Source organism: Fukomys damarensis, unplaced genomic scaffold, assembly GCF_012274545.1.
Source record: "Fukomys damarensis isolate Sample0158 unplaced genomic scaffold, DMR_v1.0_HiC HiC_scaffold_39, whole genome shotgun sequence".
Taxonomy (NCBI): domain Eukaryota; kingdom Metazoa; phylum Chordata; class Mammalia; order Rodentia; family Bathyergidae; genus Fukomys; species Fukomys damarensis.
In genome coordinates, this window is record NW_022900951.1 from 83,496,111 (window position 1) to 83,514,663 (window position 18,553).

At 35.2% G+C, this 18,553-nt stretch overlaps 2 protein-coding genes across 3 annotated transcripts in view; one reads left to right on the forward strand and one right to left on the reverse strand.

The window, feature by feature from the left end:
- Nup62cl (nucleoporin 62 C-terminal like) overlaps window positions 1–6,071 on the reverse strand; it is an 89,139-nt gene extending 83,068 nt beyond the window's left edge. For both annotated transcript variants that reach the window (XM_010611809.3, XM_010611801.3), the window contains exon 1: window positions 5,939–6,071. The gene's annotated coding sequence lies outside the window, so the exon portion shown is untranslated. The remainder of the gene's footprint in view (window positions 1–5,938) is intronic.
- A 174-nt stretch (window positions 6,072–6,245) lies between these two features.
- The window catches only part of Dnaaf6 (dynein axonemal assembly factor 6), a 42,394-nt gene continuing 30,086 nt past the window's right edge, over window positions 6,246–18,553 (forward strand). Inside the window, exons 1-3 of the mRNA XM_010611818.1 lie at window positions 6,246–6,315; window positions 13,866–13,988; window positions 17,595–17,667. Coding sequence (XP_010610120.1) covers window positions 13,869–13,988; window positions 17,595–17,667 — 193 coding nt within the window. The 5' untranslated portion in view covers window positions 6,246–6,315; window positions 13,866–13,868. The remainder of the gene's footprint in view (window positions 6,316–13,865; window positions 13,989–17,594; window positions 17,668–18,553) is intronic.

An 18,553-nucleotide genomic window follows, 5' to 3' on the forward strand; every position in this document is an offset into this window, starting at 1 on the left:
ATTTCTTTGAGAAATGGCTGTCAAGAGGTAACTAGCATAGAAGCTCAGTCATATAATTTATTAAAAATTGCTCCTCTTTTCTTGGAAGCATAGACTATTCTTCCTTAGAAACAGTACTTTCTACAAACTGCCTAGTTACCAGATGACTATCAAATTCCACAAATACATTCTACCTTTTTAAGAACATAATGGCTAAGAAATCTGGCCTGAAAAGTCATAAAATGTGGTTAGTCGTTTTATAAAATCATTCTATAAATAACAACTTCAGATAATATACGGTTCTTTAGCATATCGTTAATTAGAGAGGTAGGTAGAGAAGCAAAAGAAATGTACAAATTCACTGAAGAAATCAACAAGACACAAAGCCTTTCAGAAAAAGTGGTGAAGAGGAAAGTAGGAAAAAATCTAAGCCTCCAAGGACAGCAAGGACTTTATTTGCTGCTAACAATTATGGATGCCAATTCAAAAAGTAAAAACTGAGGCTGGGGACTTAGCTCAATGGTTCCTCGGCCTGCCTTGCAAGCGGAAGGTTCTGAGTTTGATTCCCAGTACCAAAAATAACAACAAAAAAGTAAAAACTGAGTTATTAACAGTTTATTCTAAATGAGTCACCAGAGAGAAATGGATAGAGAGAGAGAGGAAATGTGCACAGGGATTCTGTTTTTTTTTAACTTTATTTTTTATTAGTGCTTATTTGTCATATATATTGATCACATTCATTATAGGAAATTTATACCTGCACATAGTACATCTTAATTCTTCTTTTCCCCCATTCCATTCCACCCTTCTTGCTCTCTCCATTTATACAAGCTTTGTTTCCATTTTTCCTTCCTTTCTTTTTTCCTTTTTCTTTCCTTCCCTTCCCTGTTCCCATCTCTTGTTCCCCTTCCCATTTGAATATGTTCTTCCTACTTCCCAATATCTGTCCTCCATTATGCTCCTTATTCACCCTTTGGGCCTCTCATACAAGAGAAACAATGTGATATTTAAACTTGTGTGTCCAATTGTGCACAGGGATATTGAAGGAAACATGAAAAAATCAAACTTATAATGGTGATCATTTTATTTGATGTCAAAATAAAATGCAGGGTTTCTGAAAATGGTGTACCATTTTGAGTTCAATATTAAACACATAAAGCAGTAATAATGTACTAATTATCTTTAACATTAAGTCCTCCCCCTCTTCATACTATAACTTCTCAAACCTATAAGGTCAGAATCTGATTTTAAGAACTATAAAGTTATTTTTAGTGGCCCGGAATTTGCCTCAGTGGCACCATGCCTGCATCACAAGTGCAAGGTCCTGAGTCTGATCCCTGGAACCGCAAAAAAGTTATTTTTAAGCCACAAATTGAAGTCAATTCTATAAATATTACAAATGTGGGGCTGTACTATAGCTCAGTGGTAGTGCTTGCTTAGTATGTGTGAGCCATGAGTTTAATCCTCAGCACCACGAAAAGAAATGTTATTTTTCAGAATATTGTAGATTGCTATACAGCAGGTCTCACTGTTAGTGAAAGATGCTAGCAGTTAGAAAATTTAAAAATGAAAGATAGGGTGAGACCAAAGGCGGGGAGGGGAGAAGACTCAGGGGACAGTCTTGGAGGTACTGAACTCAAGGAAAGACAGGGTGGTGGGCCTGCTCTGGAAGGGGATGAAGGGACCCTGGAGAGGGAGAAGGCAGAGCATATGGAAGATTATATTAATCACTTTCCTTTACTGGAAAAAAATACCCTACACCCACATCCACAACTAGTCCAGTCAGCTGACTTCAAGACACAAATGGTATGGTGGAAGGCATAATGGAGAAAAGCTGATCAATCCACAGAAGCCAATAAGCAGAGAGATTGGAGGAGCCAGGGAGAAAGACATACCCTCCAGAGGTACACCTCTAGTGACATACCTCTTTCAACCATACCACAAGTCCTATGAGCACATTCAGCTATGAACTCACCAATCAGCTAATCCACTGATGAGTGTAACACCCCCATGAACCTACCACCTTCTAAAAGCCAATTTTTGGAGGTCACTCTAGATCTAAACCATGGCAATAAGAAAAGAGCAGAGGTAACAAGGGTTGGAAGCCTTGGAAGGGAGTAAAACATTTGAGAGAACTAGCCAAGGAAATAAAGGAGGAAAGGCACACAAATGCAAAAGATAGCTTCAAAGGTATACCCATGTTTAGAAGAATTGTGCCCAAATTTTGATGAAGTACAGCAAAAATAAGTAAGTAAATAATTAATTAATTTTTAAAAACCTGAAGAAGTCTTACACAAGGTATGCATAGAAGCCTTTACATATACATATAATTAAGCCAAGTTTTCACTTAAAAATCTCAGAAGTTACCTCACAAAGAAAAACAGATCTGGTTAATATAAAAGCTTTTTTTCAAATAAGGGCCTTACTCTTTAAAAAAATAAATTATTTAAGTATATGCTTCTGAAAAACAAGCACATTTCTTGTTTGTGTTTTTATTGCAAAAGATAAACAACAAAAGTTATCATTTTAATTATTGTTAAGTGTAAATTCATTGGCATTAAATACATCCACAATGTTAACTGTCACCATTATCTATTTACAAATTTTTTTATCATCCCAAACAGAAACTATGTACCCCTTAAACACTAAGTTCCCATTCTCTCCTTTCTCAGTCCTTGATGATCTCACTACAGTTTCGGTCTTTATGAATTTTCCTATTCTAGGCACCTCGTGTCCCTTGGAATCATAAAATATTTACATGATTTATATAAATATCTGTATACCTGATATAATCTATACGTGTTCAACATGACAGAGGAATGATTTTTAAAATTTTACAGTCATACAAGGAATACTACACAGCAATAAGAAATAACCATCTTTCCCCTAAAAAGTTGCAGAAGAAAAAGTACAGTATTCTATTTATATAAATCTTGAAGACACACCAGAAATATATTAAAAATAATTTATGGTCACACTTCAGTGAATTTATAAACATACTGAAAAAACATGTACAAACTTCAGAAAAGCAATTATCTCTGTGGCGAGAAAGAATTGATACTGGGAAGAGGTACAAAAAGATACCCATAATGCTTTAATTCATTTAAAAATCTCAAGAGCTGAGGTGGGGGGTGGTTCACTGGTTCAAGACCACGCTTAGCATGCATGAGGTCCTGGGTTCAATCTGCAATATCTCAAAAAAAATCAGCATCTAAAGAAAATGTTTGGCAAAATTTTAACAATTGTTAAATTTTTGGTGAAGAAATCTTTGGTTAAATCCCAGTGAAATGGGAGACAAAAGTTGTATCAATGATTTTAAGTAAATAAGACATTACTGTGTTACTTTTCTATAATATAGAATAACTAGAAATAAGTCTGTTATTGGTTTAGTTAGGTTAAGTAAATGATAGCCAACCTACTCTATGAAATATTAGGTCAATATTAATCCAAATATAAAGATTATCAAATGGAAAAACTACTAGAACAAAATTGAATAAAAGGAATAACAACAAAAACCTTCTACAAACAAAGATGACAATCATATAAAAATATTGGTATATATGGATAAAGACAGGAGGGGACCTGAACAGTCAATTATGATAGTAGGGAAATGGGTAAATTTTTTCATCTTTATTTTCAGCGCCAGTTTAATAAATTGTTTAACCAATGTTTTAAGAGTTTCTCCATATATTGTAAAAGGTTTAGCTAAACAGTATCCCTTTTTCAAAGCTATATACTTACAGAAACTTTTGAGTGTATTTTTTAGTCTTTTCGATTTCACAAGTTTCACTACTTTAAAAACAACTAGCAGTCTGGCCAGGGGATTTGGCTCAGTGATTCTGGCGCCTGCCTCGCTAGTGCAAGGACCCGAGTTTGATCCCTGGTAACAAAAAACAACAACAACAAACAAACAAACAAACAAACAAAAAACCCCAAAACAACTAGCAGTCAGATTCTGTTACCTTGCTCTAGGCAAGACAAATCAGGGAAGCTCTTCCTAGTTCAACTTCTGCCTCTAGATTTGATCTACTATCAAGGCATAATGGACAAGAACATTAGATTTAATCAAGTGAGTTCTACTCTCTGAAGATTCATTCACTGATAGCATGACCCTTGGCAAGTCACTGACCCCTCTAAGCCTTATGTTCTTCAACCTCTAATTTTCTGTATTCAGGACATGCTCCTTAAAAGACAAGTGCTTAAACATTCATCTTAGATCCTGAACCCATCCCCTACCTCCTTACCTCCTCAACCTGGGGAAACTAGTGCTTTCAGGGGCAGGTCAAACCCTGAAAAGGCGATTATATCCCTAAAGATAAATATGTGTTTCCCAAGAACAAAACTAATATTTATTGAACACTCATGCAATGACACTGTACAAAGCACTTGTTATATGTGATATAGTTATCACATACCTTTCGAGTTCCAACACAGATGCCCCCACCCCTACCCCAGAACCAATTTCTAGAGTAAGCTAAAGCAAGCTGTGTTTTTCATGAATTGCTTAAGTATATAAAAAAGTCTGAAAACCACAGGTCTAATGACAGTGCCTTTGAAACTGTAAGTGACAATTCATTAGTAGGCTGTGGTCCACATTTTTAAAAATATAATAGTGTCACGGTATGCTGCATGTAGTAAGAAATATTTTTCTTTCATTTTTTTTCCCTCATTGAATTTATTGGTACACTTTAGGTATACAGTACAGTTACATTCATTACTGGGATCTTGTACCTTTACATGACAGGTCTTGCTTCTCATTTTTTCCCCGTGTCCCTGCCCTCCCTTCACCCCCTCCTCCCTTCCCCATTAAGAAATATTTTTCAAAACACTTGTTAGTTATATATTATGTGTGTGTGTACTGGTATCACAATATAAAATTTATTTCTGTTGTTAATCACTGCCAAAAGGTCTACAAAACACTGCCTCGGAATTTACAGACAGAATAATGCACAGTGAGGCTGAATAAAAACAATTAATAACATGCAAGACACTTTAACTGGGGTCATGCACAGTAATGAGAATTACAGTACAGGTAATTTGGTCAAAAAGCCAATTACTTTAGTTAATAATGTAAATATTATTTTTTGCTCATTTTTTTTCTTATTGTGGATACTAACAAATTACTCCACACTCCACTATCGCCTCGGCAAGATGAGGTGGAAGTTAAGAAAACTACGGTAGGAGAGAGAAGGAAAGCAAACGTGTGCATTCGTAATCGAATTCCAATCCCTGTATAACTGAAAGCAAACATTAAATCATCCCATCTTTCCTCACTTAAAATACTCAAATAATGCAGATAGGTCCATCCTCAATACTTCAAGTAATTATTGCTCCCTCTCTCCTCTTTGTTTAAAACTAAACCGCGCAATTCATAGGAAAATAAGGTCACAACCCTACCCGTACACGAAGACGCACAAATTCCCAAGCAGAGGCAAGGCGGGCGGGGCGCCTGAGATTCTCCACTCTGAGGCGGGAAAAGCAGGGTATCCGTCCTGCGATTCTCCTGGGATTAGGAGCCACGCAGAGTTCCAGCTAGCGCGGCTCGGGAGCCTCCCGGCAGCCAGCTTGGGGCTCCTTCTGGGGCTTCAGGGCAGGAAGGCTTGCCCAAGCAGAAAATGAAAAGCGGTATCCTATTATACGTACATAGACTACACACACACACACACACACACACACACACACACGAACACGCACACGCACTGGACAGAAGAAAAACGCTTGTCTCTGTCACGGAGAGAGGGACGTTGAGAGCGAGTGAAGAACGGCAACAAATCCTCTCAAGCCCCGGCCACTCGACCCCACGCTTCCGCCCTTGGCTGCTCCACAACTGCTGGAGATAGAGTGCTTATATCTGGAATTCACTATGGAAAAGGCGTAATAGAGAGCGAAGCCTGCCAACAACAGGGAATTAAAAAAAAAAAAAAAAAAAAAAAAAAAAAAAAAACCCATGCAAACTTACCACTGTCCGGTTTGCAAGGTAAAGGGGCAGGCTTCTAAGACTACGTAGCCAACAAAGAGCCAAATCAGACCTACTCGAGACTGAAAGAAGTTTCCTCTCAGCCGGAGAGGCGCTAACCCAGACTGAGGCTTAAATGGGGTCGACCTACTTAACTAGAAAGGGCAACCCTTGACCCCGACCTGGACGCGTTTGGATTGGTTGATACGGATAGCGTTCCAAAGCTGACTCTTCTATGATTGGCCAGAAAAGTCAAGCGGGAACCCAGAGGTAGAGGTGGGGGAGGGTAACAAAGTTGTTACCCAGGCGACGGAGAGACGCAGAGCTCTCCGCAGACTATTTTCGGAGCCTAGCCAGCGAACCGAAAACTGACCACCAAGGTGAGGAAACCCAAACCTGAGGAGGGGGCGAAAAGGGATTCTGTGTCTGCTAGGGAAATTGAGGAGAACTCTAGGTAACTAAGACTCTGAGAGGAACCACCAAAAAACATGTTACACCAAGTTGAGGTGAACATTTCCCTCAGTCTTGAAGGACGCCGCTTTATCAAAACTCACACTCTCAGGATGTGAGTTAGAGACGGGACGGTTGTAGTATACAAGGCATGGGTGCTGATGGACTGGTACTGAAGATAGCCAAATAGCTTTCTCAACTTACATACACCTTAACTGTACTCCTTTTCCATTAAAAATACCAGTCTGTGAAATAGGAAGAAAGGGGCTAAAGGTGTAGGGAAAGTGGGAAGGGTGGGGAAAGGTAATAAGGGAAAAGAAAACACTATGAGAAAATGAAAAAAATGGAAATGAAGTGTTTGTAAAGGGGGAGGGGAGGAGGGGGTGAAGGGAGGGCAGGGACAAGGGGAAAAAATGAGGACCAAGACCTGTCATGTAAAGGTGCAAGATCCCAATGATGAATATAACTGTACTGTATACCTAAAATGTACCAATAAACTCAATGAGGAAAAAAAATATCAGTCTGAGAATGTGAACCATGTTTCTTTATAGGTACATACAAGTACTCCAAGTTGCAGCTGCCACTGAACCTTTTAAATATACAGGAGAGGAAAAAATATCAGTCTGAGAATGTGAACCATGTTTCTTTATAGGTACATACAAGTACTCCAAGTTGCAGCTGCCACTGAACCTTTTAAATATACAGGCATGATTTATCCTGACCAACACGTGTTGGTTGGGATATATGAGGGGAGGGCATAACAGTAGTCAGACAGTAGATGCATGCAATCCCAGCATTCTGAGAAGGTTGGGCCAGACAAGCGAGAGTTCAAACCCAGCCCTGGCAATTTAGTGACTTAGCGAGACTCTCTCAAAACAAGTACCTGTCAAAGGTGCCTCACCAAGAGATTGCTGGGAGATTTAAATATTATATCATTTATACCTTTCAAAAAGGGGGAGCTGGGTCAAAAAAGTTAATCTGAATAAAAAGTGGAGGGAAGTGAGTTTGACAGAGAGGTAGAGAACATTTCTCTTAAGAGCTTCCTGTTGTGATAGGCATTTAGAACAAAGAATATAGAAGTTGACTTGAGAAAATTGCAAAGTACTGAAACTTTGCCACCTCAACCACGTTTTAGATAGAAGTAGAATATGAGACTTAGAAAAACAGGCACAGGAGAAACATCCTTGACAAATGTACAGTTTGTCTGAAATGTTGTACTGTATATAGCTTTTGGGGTTTTTGTTTGTATTTTTTATTTTTTGAGACAGGATCTCGCTATATAATCAGGCTGGCCTTAAACTCACTATGTAGCATAGGCTGGCCTCTAACTTGCAATAATTCTCCTGCCTCAGCCTCTGAGTGCTGAAATTATAGGTGTGCATCACCACAATTGGCTCATGTGTAGCTTTTGATAGCGTAGGTTAAGTTCTGTAGAAGCTAAGGATTTTTGTCTCCATATAAACTCACTTTTTTAACAGGATGTAGTTGGATGTGGTGGCATGTGTCTGTACTCCCAGCACTCAGGAGGCTGAGGTGGTAGGATCGCTTGACCCTAGGAGTTCAAGGCCAGCCTGGGCAACATACGGAGATCTTTCAAAAAACAAAACCAAACCTTACTTTTCAAAAAAGAATTGGGATTGTAGAGATTCCTTATGAATACATTGCTAAAATAAAGAACACGCAGAGGAAATGGGAGGCTGAGCTGCCAGCCTGGGTCACATAGTGAGTTCAAGTACAGTGTGAGGTATATAACAGGATCTTGCCTCAAAAAAAAAAAATCCTGGTACTTTCATTAAATATCTTCCATTAAATATATTTTAAATTTATAATAAGAACCTTGTTAAATTTCCATATTTACTTATGGGTTGGTAAATTTGAAGGTAGTGAATGTTAAAACATAAAAAGGAAACAGTATTGTAAAGACGCTGAGAATAAATTTTTTTGGTTGAACCTAGGAACTTGTGTATGATAAAAATTCATTCTCCTGAAGTATACCCATACCCCCCACATTAATTATTTTAAATAGGCAAGGAATAATTGATAAGGATAGTTGTAAAAAAATGTTTAAAAAATTTTAAAGATCGTGGAGGTGAGGTGGGAGGAAGATATTTCAGTGGTACAGCTCTTGCCTGGTATGCATGAGACCCTAGGTCCCATTCCCAGCTCCACCAAAAACAAGAACAAAAGTTGTAAAATTAGCCCGTACCACATATTATAATTTAATTCAAATGTAGACAGAGATGCTTACTTTTGTGTTCTCAAAAGAAATTTAATCCAAAAATTGCTAAACAAGGCACCATATAAAGCTTCCGAAGAAATGTTAAATATTTAGGGTACAAGTGGATTTTGAATACTTTGAAATAATTCAGCAATAAATAGCCAGAACTTTGCTTAGAGACATGTTTTTTAATCTATGTACTTTAGTAAGTTCCAAAAGGAACATTTAGTGAGTATTTATTACCCTGATTTTATTTACTATATCCTCAAGTTAATAAAATATCACTTGTTTTTTAATTATTCAGCATTTTACTAAGCTCACTTAATTAAAATTTATTTTAATTTCATTAGTTTTCTCTAATTACGTAAAGTCAAAGAGATGTCCTGATTAACGCTATGGGTGCAGACAAATAAAATAGAAATCATGATTCCAGCCAGAGTCTGACTTGATTGTAAGGTTACTGATATTGCTTCAGTGCCATGTGTCTGAAGACATCCTGATTGAATCTTTTCTAGACTCTGATGAGCTCCACTGTTTTGGTAATGATCTGGTTATGGAGTATTGGTTGTTTTATCTAGTTGTGGCTACTACCAAGACAGATACCCTAGTTAAATAACCAAATCTCAAATAAAAGGGTTAGCAATGCATATGGCTTTCATTGAAACCCTTATTTGAGGACTGGGGATTTAGTTCAGCAGTTCTGTGGCCTGCCTTGCAAGCACAAGAACCTGAGTTCAATCCCCGGTACCAAAAAACAAACAAACAAAAAAAAACTTACTTGAATTTTCCTTAAATTTATTCTTGGCCAACTTCATTGGTAATATATTCAAATGTAGTGAATATTGCTCCAGAATCTTCATTTTTACACTTCCCAAATAGTCTGGGCAAACAGAATAATATATTTCAAGATACAAAAGCAGGAAACTATAGGCTATGTTTAATAGCATTCAGCTTTTAACAGAATGCAGATCACATTCAAGAGAATACTAGGAAGGAAGGGCAGAAAATTAGGCTGAGGATATATCCTGAAGGATCTTGGGTACCTGATACAAGATGAACTTGGATGTGTATTGAATTTAAAAATAAAACTAAAAACACTGCAGAGTTCATCAAATGCATCTCCCTTTGCTTTTTAAAAATGTGTCAAATGAACTTTAATAAATACATTATTTTTAGTGTAAAGCAAGTAGAATCTTCGTTTTCATTCAATTTAGAATTTTTCAAAAAATTCAGATTTTTTTCTTTTGATATTTTGCACTATTTAGATATTCATAAAATATTCTTGTTTCTCAAGATAGAAAACAAATTTGTATGTTTTTATTTACATATTATTACATTTGACATATTCAAAGTTATTTTTGCTAAAGTGTTAATTTTATAATTATATTTCTACTCTAATTTAGTTATAGTGGTAAACTGTCATTTTATGCCAGCAAAAATAGGAAGTCCGATTGAAGCCCAATTTCTGAATGCTTCCTAAATACATAAAATATTACTAAGAATTGTTATGTATGCTTTAACACACACAAACATACATTGCAAGTAGTGGCATCTCTTTCAAAATAGTCACTTTGGGAAGCTAATTTACTTACTCTCTAATGTTGATCTTTAGATCATGTTTGAAACTACTATTTTAGAATTGCCTTGAAATGTGTAAGCACATTATTTTGAATATCCTAAAAGAAACAAATCTTTATATTTTGAAAGTAAATCTGATTTATAAATATATTTAAAAATCACTCAGACAAGTTTGATATATAATCAAAAGGAATGATATCAAGATTCTTATTTTCTTGGTTATACATATGAAGGCGATTCCAAAAGAAAACAAAATTCCAAAATCTTTTGAGCATTGATAGCATGTTTTTATATCAGTGTATGACTCTCTAAGATAACTATTTTGAAATACATGAATTTCATATTCACATGAATTTCATCATGCCTAATTCAGTATTCTTCAATTACTGTGTTCCAGCTCCAGTTATTGAAGACATTCAATCTACATACAGATAGAGCTTCTGACTGCCCACACTTTCCCACTTCCCAACTAAATAGCAGGGATTTAGAATTAATCTATTTTTCCTAAATTCTGTAACCAGTGCACCCACAAAACCATAATCTTCCTTCATAACTTCCATAGCAGGTGCTCAGGTGACACAAGAAAGCCACTGATGAAATGGTTGGCTTATTTTCTCTTTTCCTGATTAAACTTTGACACCTACTCTATTCTGAATCTTCATCTAGCTGCACCCCCCACCCCAGTTCTCAACAAGAGCTTACTTTCTGTACATCTACCTATGAGCGAGGGTCCTACTTGGCCCTAAATATGCCTTCCTGTAACCTTGATTGTTCAGCCTCTCTGCCCCAGTACTCTGCTCATATTGAGAAACTCCTGCTGCCATGTCCCTGCCAATCAGACAAGAACACTTGAGTAGCTATTCTGACTACTACCTAAGATATTATATTTGAGATTTCTGAATACTTTTCTTACAGATCACCTTTACTTGGTCCAATTTATTCTCTCTCATCAGCCCACCATTGAACTCTCATAAGCCTTATGATCAAGTATCTGTGGGTACTGGAACTATGTGCTAGAGAATAATAATATTTCATGTAGCTTTTCATATTTTAGCAATCCCTGTCACCTATACTGTATAATTTGACCATCACAACATTTTTGTAGTTAATGCTGATATAATAAATTTGTCATATTTGCTTTTTCAAAATCTCATTATACAATCTTAAGTGAAAATACTAATTATATCAGATACCTGAATGCATTCTTCCTTTTCTCATCAAAGGTAGAAAATCTTTCAATAAAATTTTGTTTTTCATGTTAGGTAAATAATTAATGAACACATAATCAACTAAGAATTTAGAAATATAAACAGGAGCCTCTTTGTTTAATTTAATGTGTGTCAATTATTCATTTCCATAACAGGCTATCAGACCATAGAGTGAGAGAAAATTGTTTTATTACCTTTTATTTCACCTTTTCCTATTTAATGAATTTCCAATGTGATGAATTTTATCATTAATTTATTCTACATTATTATTAGATATGCTATTCATGCCCAGCAAAATTAAACTTTTAAAGAACTAATAATAGCTAACATATGTAGAGTGCTTAGTATGTGCCAGGCATTATTCCAATCTCTTTTATGTGCATTAAGCTACTTAAAACTTATTAACAACTCTAAGAAAAAATAATATTTTATCCCCATTTTATAGAGAAAGAAAATTAGGTTAAGTTTAAATCAGGTGCTCAAAATTACAGACCCAAGAAATAAATAATAGATACAAATCCAAGCACTATGTCTCCACAGTCCTTACTATTAACCACTATGACACATTACTTCTATGCTAGAGGCATAGGGTAATTGAGTATTTGTTTCATACCCTTGATAGCTCTAAAAAGTATAAGATTAGTTTTATCTTTAACAAAGGAAGTAAAAATAATGATAAAACATAATAATAAAACAGAGGACTTGTAACATATCATTTGCATACATATTGATTTTAACAGGTGCCAGTACCAACACACACTGGAGAATCTCTTTATGTTACCATTCTGGGCACAATGCAAAAATATTCATGGGTGATTTAATAAATGCATAAAAAGAATGTTTTCCTTGAATTCATTATATAAAGATATTTTTAAAATACCAGCACAAGTGTAGAAATTATTCTATTATATTTATGCCCAAATCATTAATAACAGGCCTAATTCTATATAATCTTTATTCAGATTATTAAAGTCTGACATCTCTGTGATTTTAATGATACTAAATTTACTACCCTGCAGAGATTATTTAGAAGACTAATATAATGATGGTAAGGTTGTAAGTAGCTGTGACTTTCTTGTTTATACTTTTAATGTGTTATTTACAAGATTTTTTACAGTAGACATATATAGTGGTATTGTTATGAGCAGATAAACAATTATTTCATTGTATGTGAACCTTCACTGAAGTCAGTGAACTAACTCATTGGAGTTCTCAAGTGCTAATGTTATGCTAGATACCTGTTGTGGCTCTTGTTTAGATGTTTCCCCAAAACCTCATGCAGTCATATGTGGGGTTTTTCAGAGGTGGTGGTATATGAGGCTGGGGTTAATTGTGTGATGCTGGGATCAGGAGTGTGTGATTTCTAAATTAGTCCACTGATTGGTTTGGTATAGTTCTGAGTAGGATTAAGGGTGTCCCATCCTGGGTGTGAGTGTTGTCTGACCTAAGGATGAGTCGTCAGGATAGAACATAAGGGACAGAAAGAGGGCTGCTATGGTTACTCACTACTTCCCTGCTTTGCTGCCTTCTCCCTGTCATGGACTGTTTCTCCTCTGTAACACCCTTCTGCCATCCTTCCCTACCTTGGAGCCAGCCAACTATGTAAAATGAAATAAATCATTCCTCCTTTAACTTTGAGTGACCGGTATTTTTCCTCAGCAACAAAAAAAGTAACTAAGACAACATCATCAAATAAACCAGAAAGGTTCAGGCTTGTCTGAGGCAAAAGTACAAAATGAGTACAGGATGTCTTGACATATCTCTCAAGCAATCTTTTTTTTTCTTGTTAACTAAATGGACTCTATAGCCTAAATGACATATGTGAGACAGATAAAAAGATATTGTAAATGCTCTGTTCCCAAATAATAGTGCATAACCTACAAACATCTGCAATTTTAACCTCCCAAATGATTTTATGTGATACTAGGTCTTAAACGCAGGGCCTCACTCATATTTCTTAAGATTTCTACCACTGAGCTACATCTTACATCTACCACTGAGCTACATCCACTGAGCTACATCCTACATCCTCTGAGTGATTCTTAAGCAACACTCAAGAACAATTATTGTAGGTGCTCAGTAAGTGCTTGTTAGATTGAATATGAAGTTTCAGTAAAGCTGGCTGAATGCTTAAGTTTACTTGCTGCCCCAGGTCTCTTTGTTAGTAAAACATATATTTGAAGCAGTTTACAAGTATTTTAAAATAAGAGTAAGAGACAATGAAGTAACCCAGTGAAAGAAAATATATGACAATAAATCTTCATGTCTTTTTTAAAAATTGAATTTATTGGTACATTTTAGGTATACAGTACAGTTATATTCATTATTGGGATCTTGTACCTTTACATGACAGGTCTTGGTTCTCATTTTTTCCCCTTGTCCCTGCCCTCCCTTCACCCCCTCCTCCCCTCCCCGCTTCATGTCTTAAATAAAATAGAAAAGTGAAATACTTATTTTTGATTATTTTCTTCCTCAGAATATGGAATCTGAAAATACGAAGACTGGAAATGCAGAAATTGGATCTATATCTTCAATTTCTGCTTTGCAAGCCCTCTCTAATCTACTTTATCCTGAAGACGATGATTTTGATTCTGGACAGGTGGTCATATACTTATAGATAAATTAGTTCTCTTCAGGGAAGTTGTGGAACTGTATTTAAAAAATGTGTTCCCACCTTGCCATGAGAGCAGAGCTGTGTCATTTGATATATTCACAGGAGGCCGCAAGGCTGATTATGCATGAGAGTATAACCTCTAGTACATTTCTGGCAAACATAATTATATTTTTTCTAAACCACCTGAACACTGAATAGAAAAATAGTTCTGTAACTATGGTAGCAATAGCTACATTTTAAAATGTTTGTCATGTATATTTATGGTCAAAGAATGCTTGACAACCATTGCCAAGAGTAGTAGCTGTTTACGCTAGACGATATTTCTATAAAACAAATATTTTTAATTATAAAGTATTAAAGGAACCCCAAGTACTAATCCCGTAAATTTAAAAAATTTGTCTACCCATTAAAACAGAGAAGAAAATATTTTGATCCAAGTAATAAGGCAAATTAGTTTTAGATTACTAAAATTGGCTTCCAGAATAATCAAAATACATTTAGGTAACCCCCTGTTCTTCATATTTAAATATCACTGGATCTTGGCTATCAGACTGCTTATGATAAGCAAAGTTTGGGGCAGAAATATCATAATATAATATATCAATTTCAACTAAATTATTTAATGAAATTTTAAATACTGTGACCATGAATAAACTGTCTTACAGGAACACCCATATCAGTTGATTCTTCCCCAAATTCTTTTTGGCCATAGTGTCAGAAAACAAGTATATTTTCAAATATGTTTCAAATTCAGTGGCTCAGATTAATACTGTACTGAGCTTCTACCCTCACGGAAGAGCTTTGGTGGAATAAGGCAGAAATAAACCAGACATGAGATGGAAATAAAATTTGTAGAAAAGGGCACTGAATCAACATGGAGGCAGGATCAGGAACCAGGACATTTTAGCCAGGGAAAAGATTTAGTAGAGCCAAAGAAAATCATGATATTAATAACTTTGAAAATCACATGTAATATATTGATAAACAATATAAATATATAATTTATAGTTATGTATTATATATACATATATATACATATACATATATATACACATATATATATGAGAGCAAAGGAGAAAAAATTAGAAGCAATGTATCAATGAAGTTGGGAAAAGTGTTCATATTTTCTACATCAGATGAAAGAGTAAAATGACAATTTTGAGAACCCTGTATACTGGGAAAGATAGGGTTGGGCCATATACAAAAAGTATATGAAGTATTTGAAAGACAACTATCTTTAATATGGTGAAGTGGAACTTGAACAGATTCAGAGATAAGTATTTGCCCTAGTTATAGTCTTTCCCCCGTGGTGTTTAAGTCTGTAAATGTTTATTTGCATCTAGATGTTTTAGGAGGAAAGACGAATGTTTGTGAGAGCAGAGGGACTATAACATCATATTACAGAATTGTACAATCCATAAAGGAAAATTACTATAATAATGCATGATTCTGTATATCTGAGTTTCAAGCAATTTTAAGATAATTGGTCATTCAGACACTGTAGTACAGATATTATTAGAGTATAGAATTAGAGTATCAGAATAGAGAAATAATAATTAATGCTTCTAATGAAGTATTAAATTTTCCAGGACAGAAACTGCCTTTCATGTATTAATCTGGAGGACCATGAAATGATTTACAGAAGTGGTGTGCTTTTGAAAATAGGCTCTCTGTAAACAGCCAGAGAGCTGTTGCATTTACACTGTCCCTCTTCTAAATTATTTGTTAAGAATCAGGGAGACTGAGAGATAGTGTGTTGTTTTTCAAACTCCTGAGGGAATGCTAAGGCCTTTGAGAAATAAGACTCACCACTCTGCACAGACATTGTGAAAATGATGTTCAAACTCTCTTACAAATTGCAAAGTGGCATGAATTGCAATGATAAATTGCTCGGATAATTGGCTGTAGATTCCTGGTAAAGGCTCAAATGATGTCCATATAGAAAACAAATGCCAGATGGTTTTTAATGTTTTTATTAGCTCATTCCATCTTTTCGGTTCAAATTTTTATTTTCATTAAATTAATCAACCAAAATTCTCCTTCGTTCAAATACACTGATCCAATCATCACTATCCATGGAGAACATGCTAGTTTTTTTGTTTTGTTTTTATTTTAAATTGAATTTTTTGGTACATTCTAGGTAGACAGTACAGTTACATTCATTACTGGGATCTTGTACCTTTACATGCCAGGGCTTGGTGAGAACATGCTAGTTTTGTCAGGATTGTTCAAGGTTTTATTTCTATTTATTTTCATTTTCTGCAGAAGGAGGCACTCAACAAAACAAGAGACCCTCGTGTTTCAAGATTCATTTGCCTTGGTTGATTATTACTATTATGATTAATAATTTTTAAAAGGTACTACGTACTTAATGACCTTAGTGATTAAAAAGAAGAAAAAACTGTCCAGAAAACTGTTTTGGGATTTGCACATCAAAATGCCTGTAATGCCTTAACCACAGACATAGAACTTTCGAATCTCCCTTTTTTTGGAAAAGGAATAGTTACTGTTTAAAAAACTGTTGAAATATTATAGATTAATTATTTATTTATAATTATTGGAATAACAGCATAATAAAGATTCAAATGAGCTTTTCCACCATCTTTCAAGGACAGAGGCTACTGTCCTTACCCAAACAAGACACTAACTTTAGTACATTTGAAGCTTTAGGAGGTGGGGACAGATACCTAAGAACGGACAGATAGAGATACTAGTTTGCCAAGATCCAAAGAGATAATTTTTTTGGCTACTGGCAATGGAGTGAACTGGATCTGCAGAGTCTGACATCAACAAGACCAATTTGTAAGAAATTGGGATTTTTGTGAAAAAGCAAGGAATCCCTGAGAAAGACCAGTGAAGTAGTTGCCACTACATTAGTGGTATAATATGTTATATTTAGTTGAAAAATGAATTTTGTTTTTGTACTAGTGAGTCAGGGCCAGTCTTGTAGGCATGTGTAAGCTTGTACAGACAAGAGCAAAATAAGCATGTATTGTGTGAAGAATGATGTGATTCAGCGTGTATTTGACACTGTTAGTCTGAGGTTGCTATATAAATCCACTAAGTGTCATGAGGCAGTGGAATCGGAAAATGTTTTCATCTTCTTAGCGAGACTAAAAGCAGTTATCAGGGCTTTCAAAAGGATCCTTTGAAGTCTGAATACTAGCCTCTTTATTTTTACAAAAGATTCCCATACCTCTATCCCCCATCTAATTGCAAACAGATACTGCCAAAATCCAAAATTGTCAGTGCTTTTCTACTAACACTTGGTTGTAACCTTCGTAGAGATGAATGTGTCCCATTCCTTTATCCCCAGGGATACATGATTCACTGAGCTGGAACTGGGGATTTAGTCTGACCAAAAATCAATTCTGCCCCAGAGTCTATTAAATTGAATACTTTTTGAAAGGACAAGAAAAACACATTCAAAAATAATACTTGGATCTGTCTCTCTGCTGTATAACAACTAGTAAACTGAAAAACTTTTCCACCTTCTGAGATGGAAAGCTTAACAGATTTAAAGTGTTACTAATCATATACATTCTCTAAGTAGTAGTTATAGAATATTGGACTTCGTTTTTTCTCTCCCAGTCACATTGTTCATCTGCTATTGGAGCCATGGGTCCTGGGAATATTGGACCACCAAAAACAGAAGAGTTCAAAGGTAAGTTATTTAATATAGCAGTATAGCAGTATATATCAATAGAATCAATATAATAGTATACTTCATAACAAAATCAAAGGGAGAGTAATACTGAAACTAGTATTTATTAAGACATATTTATTAAGTATACTTAAAGTCGACACGAGAGTAGATTTTAAGTGTTTTTATCACAAACAAGTGGTAAATATATGAGGTAATGCATATTTGTCAATTGGCTACAATATATACAGACTTCAACATCATATTGTAAATGGTACATACATAAAATTTTTGTATTTTATTTTATATTTTAAAAATTATTTTGAAGAGAAAAAAGGTGATGCACTAAAATAATCATGAAAATGGTGAATAGTCATTTATTTATAGAGATGTTTTATTGCTGCAAGGAAATAGTTCTAGTAAGAAAAATTAATTTACTTCAAATTATCCACATTCTTTGGTCTATTTCCTAAGATAAAAGACTGAGTCATATGTAATTAGACAACATTTTCTTGAATCTGTTTATCAAAATGTTTAGCTTCTTCACATTCTACTTTTTTATATTGTGGAAATTTCATAAATTTGATTCATTAAGAGTAATTGTGGAGAATCTATTATGTACTGCACAGTATGATTATCACTGGGACTACAATGATGATCAAAATAGAAAGAGTTCCTGCTCTGATCAAGGTATAAACTTTTGGACAAGATAATAAAACCAATCACTACACAATTCTATGTTACAATGAAATGTTTTTGAATTAAAGTTGATGGGATTACTTTAAAAAGAAATCACAGGTTCAGGGACTGAAGATGTGGCTCAGTGGTAGAGCATTTGCCCTAGTATTTAGAGGTCTTGGGTTTAAAGCCCAGCATCACCACCAAAAAAAAAAAAAAAAAAAAAACA